This window comes from Setaria italica, chromosome IX (assembly GCF_000263155.2).
Source record: "Setaria italica strain Yugu1 chromosome IX, Setaria_italica_v2.0, whole genome shotgun sequence".
Classification (NCBI taxonomy): Eukaryota; Viridiplantae; Streptophyta; class Magnoliopsida; order Poales; family Poaceae; genus Setaria; species Setaria italica.
The window spans coordinates 10,092,445-10,094,817 of record NC_028458.1 but is presented as its reverse complement, the minus strand read 5'-3'; the positions used below and the strand labels follow the sequence as shown (position 1 = coordinate 10,094,817).

The following is a 2,373-nucleotide window of genomic DNA, read 5'->3' as shown; positions in this document are numbered from 1 at the left end:
GTGACATAATATATAGTCTGAAATATATACAATATATATACACAATATATAGTCTAAAACAGAGACAATTCATTTAACAGAAATATCAGACCAGTGTAGTTATTGCCTTCAGATAACAAAACTACAGGGAGGTCACTGCCATGATGAAACTGAAAACTCTGCAAGTAATATTATCCCCAATAAAGTATCATTTGAAGACGCAGGTAATTGAGAATGCAATAAACAAAAGGAAGCTTGGTAGCAAACCGAACTGTTTACCATCAAATATCATTCATATATATAGATGGCATTTACCACAGTACCATTACATCAAATCCATGCCTTACACAATATAGAAAGTTCAAGGCATACTATATGATAGGCCACAGTTAGCAAAAGAAATATGACTGACAAAAGAGACCGTTACAACTATCAGGTGTAACAAACATGGCCTAGTTAGCAAAAGAAAGCTTTACCACTATCACTAGTTGTATGTTCCAAAAGCACCTACTGTCCAGGGAACCTCTCACTAACAAACATAGCCATCCAATGTAACTGGTGCTGAAATGGCAAGCCATAGAAAGCTTTACCAATGAGAGGATTGGCCACCAGATGCGCATAGTATGTGGATATCTGAAGATCATTAAAGCCTGAAACTGAAAGGCTATTCACTTTGTCAAAGAGATCTTCTGGCAGCTCATTATTAGATTTAGCAACCTGCGTTATAGCCATGGCAAGCTTGTCACCAACTCTGTTGAACGCACCAATCAACCCCTCCTCTGCACTTTCAACAATCTTGGCCCTCTTGTTAGGTCTTGCATTAGATGTTGCCCCTTCCTCAAAAGCACTACTAGGATCCTCTTCTGTACCATTTGCAGCCCCATCTTCAGTATCACCATCTTCTGTACCAAGAGGAGCACTTGAATCCTTTGCAAACTTGCCAGTAGCCATATCCTTCCCAAAGATTGTTTCCATCTCAGCATAGTTCTCAAGAGGCTTGTTTAAATACTCGGCATCAGCCTTGTGATCCTACAATGCAATAGAAATTAGTATGAAAAATATGATAAGAACAAGACCACAAAACAATAGAAACTAGATTACGTGCACATGGCCATTGTAGTGCTCCTCATCAAGGGTGATGATGTAGTTCTCTTCATCGAATCCAGATGCACTCAAGCTCTTGAGTCGTGTTATCTTTGCCCACTTTCTTTGCCATGTCTTCAGATGGTTCTTAATCTGCTCACCATTGAGCGTAGTGTTGAATTTTTCATTGACAGCTCTAGCACATGCATTGAAATAGACCTTTTTGAAGCCCTTTCCTGTTTTAACACCACTGGCAACGACATTGGCAAGATTTTTCAGCATGAAATTGGACATTGGCGCTGTCCAGGCAGCCACACCAGTACCTCTCCCAAGTCCCTCAACATGACCATCCATTGCCTGGCATGTAACAAAAAAAACAGCTAGCATTGGATGTTAAGTTAACAAGATTTCAGCACCAAATACAACAAGGATTGTATGTCATTTAACTGGATTTCAGCAGCAAATAAGTCCTTCCAAATACAATATAGCAACAATAAGTACATACAATTGAAATATAGCAACAATATGTTCATACAACTGAAATATAGCAATAAATATGTCCATACAACACAAACACATCTAGGAAAATACTTGCAAAACTGAAATACATCAACAAACTAGTGGGTACTAACTAATATTGTTCTCTTGATGGTCTGCCCACATCTGATCAGCAATACTTTGCCTGAAATTAACCATCTCGGTATGCTCATGTGCTTGTCCACTGTATGTTGTAGCATGGTTATAACTTGAAAAATTATTGTCTTCTATGAAGAACTCATCAATTCCATCTTGTATAACCCAATTGTGAATGATGCAGCAAGCAACAACAATGTCTACTTGAGTTGGGAAAGGAAAGAAAGGAGTGGCATCATCGAGAATTTTGAATCTTCTCTTTAGACACCCAAATGCACGCTCTACTGTGATACGAAGAGATGAGTGCCTAAGGTTGAATAGCTCCTTCTCATTTTGGACAGGATTATTCCCCCACTCATTCAAGTGATAACGAACACCACGAAAAGGGGGCAAGAATCCTGGTTTTGCTCCATATCCGGCATCAACTAGGTAGAATTTTCCTAAAATGTGATGGAAAGTATATCATATTTCTATTATATTAATGATTCATATGGAGAATCTGATATGGTATTAGTGTATTACCTTGTGGCACTCGAAGTCCATTCTCACGCTCCAAAGCATCTCTTAACACTAGTGCATCATGTGCTGTCCCCTCCCAACCAGCCAATACATAAGGTGGACCCGGAGATCAAAATCTACGGCAGCCATTACATTTTGAGAGGCATATGACTTCCTACC

At 39.1% G+C, this 2,373-nt stretch overlaps 1 protein-coding gene across 1 annotated transcript; it reads right to left on the bottom strand.

Annotated features, from left to right (window-relative positions):
- Positions 1-207: 207 nt before the first annotated feature.
- LOC101774876 lies at positions 208-2,308 on the bottom strand. Its single transcript, XM_022829882.1, has 3 exons — positions 2,218-2,308; positions 1,081-2,135; positions 208-1,008 (listed from the first exon to the last, which is right to left on the bottom strand). Exons 2-3 carry the CDS (start codon positions 1,447-1,449, stop codon positions 487-489), a joined length of 891 nt encoding a protein of 296 aa, XP_022685617.1. The 5' UTR covers positions 1,450-2,135; positions 2,218-2,308; the 3' UTR covers positions 208-486.
- Between the last annotated feature and the right edge of the window lie 65 nt (positions 2,309-2,373).

Bases quoted from the DNA above. Each gene is read 5' to 3' on its own strand.
- LOC101774876 (XM_022829882.1), bottom strand. From the start codon at position 1,449: ATGCTAGCTGTTTTTTTTGTTACATGCCAGGCAATGGATGGTCATGTT. The intron at 1,009-1,080 runs GTAATCTAGTTT...ATTGCATTGTAG, and splicing joins ACTACAATGGCCATGTGCAC to GATCACAAGGCTGATGCCGA.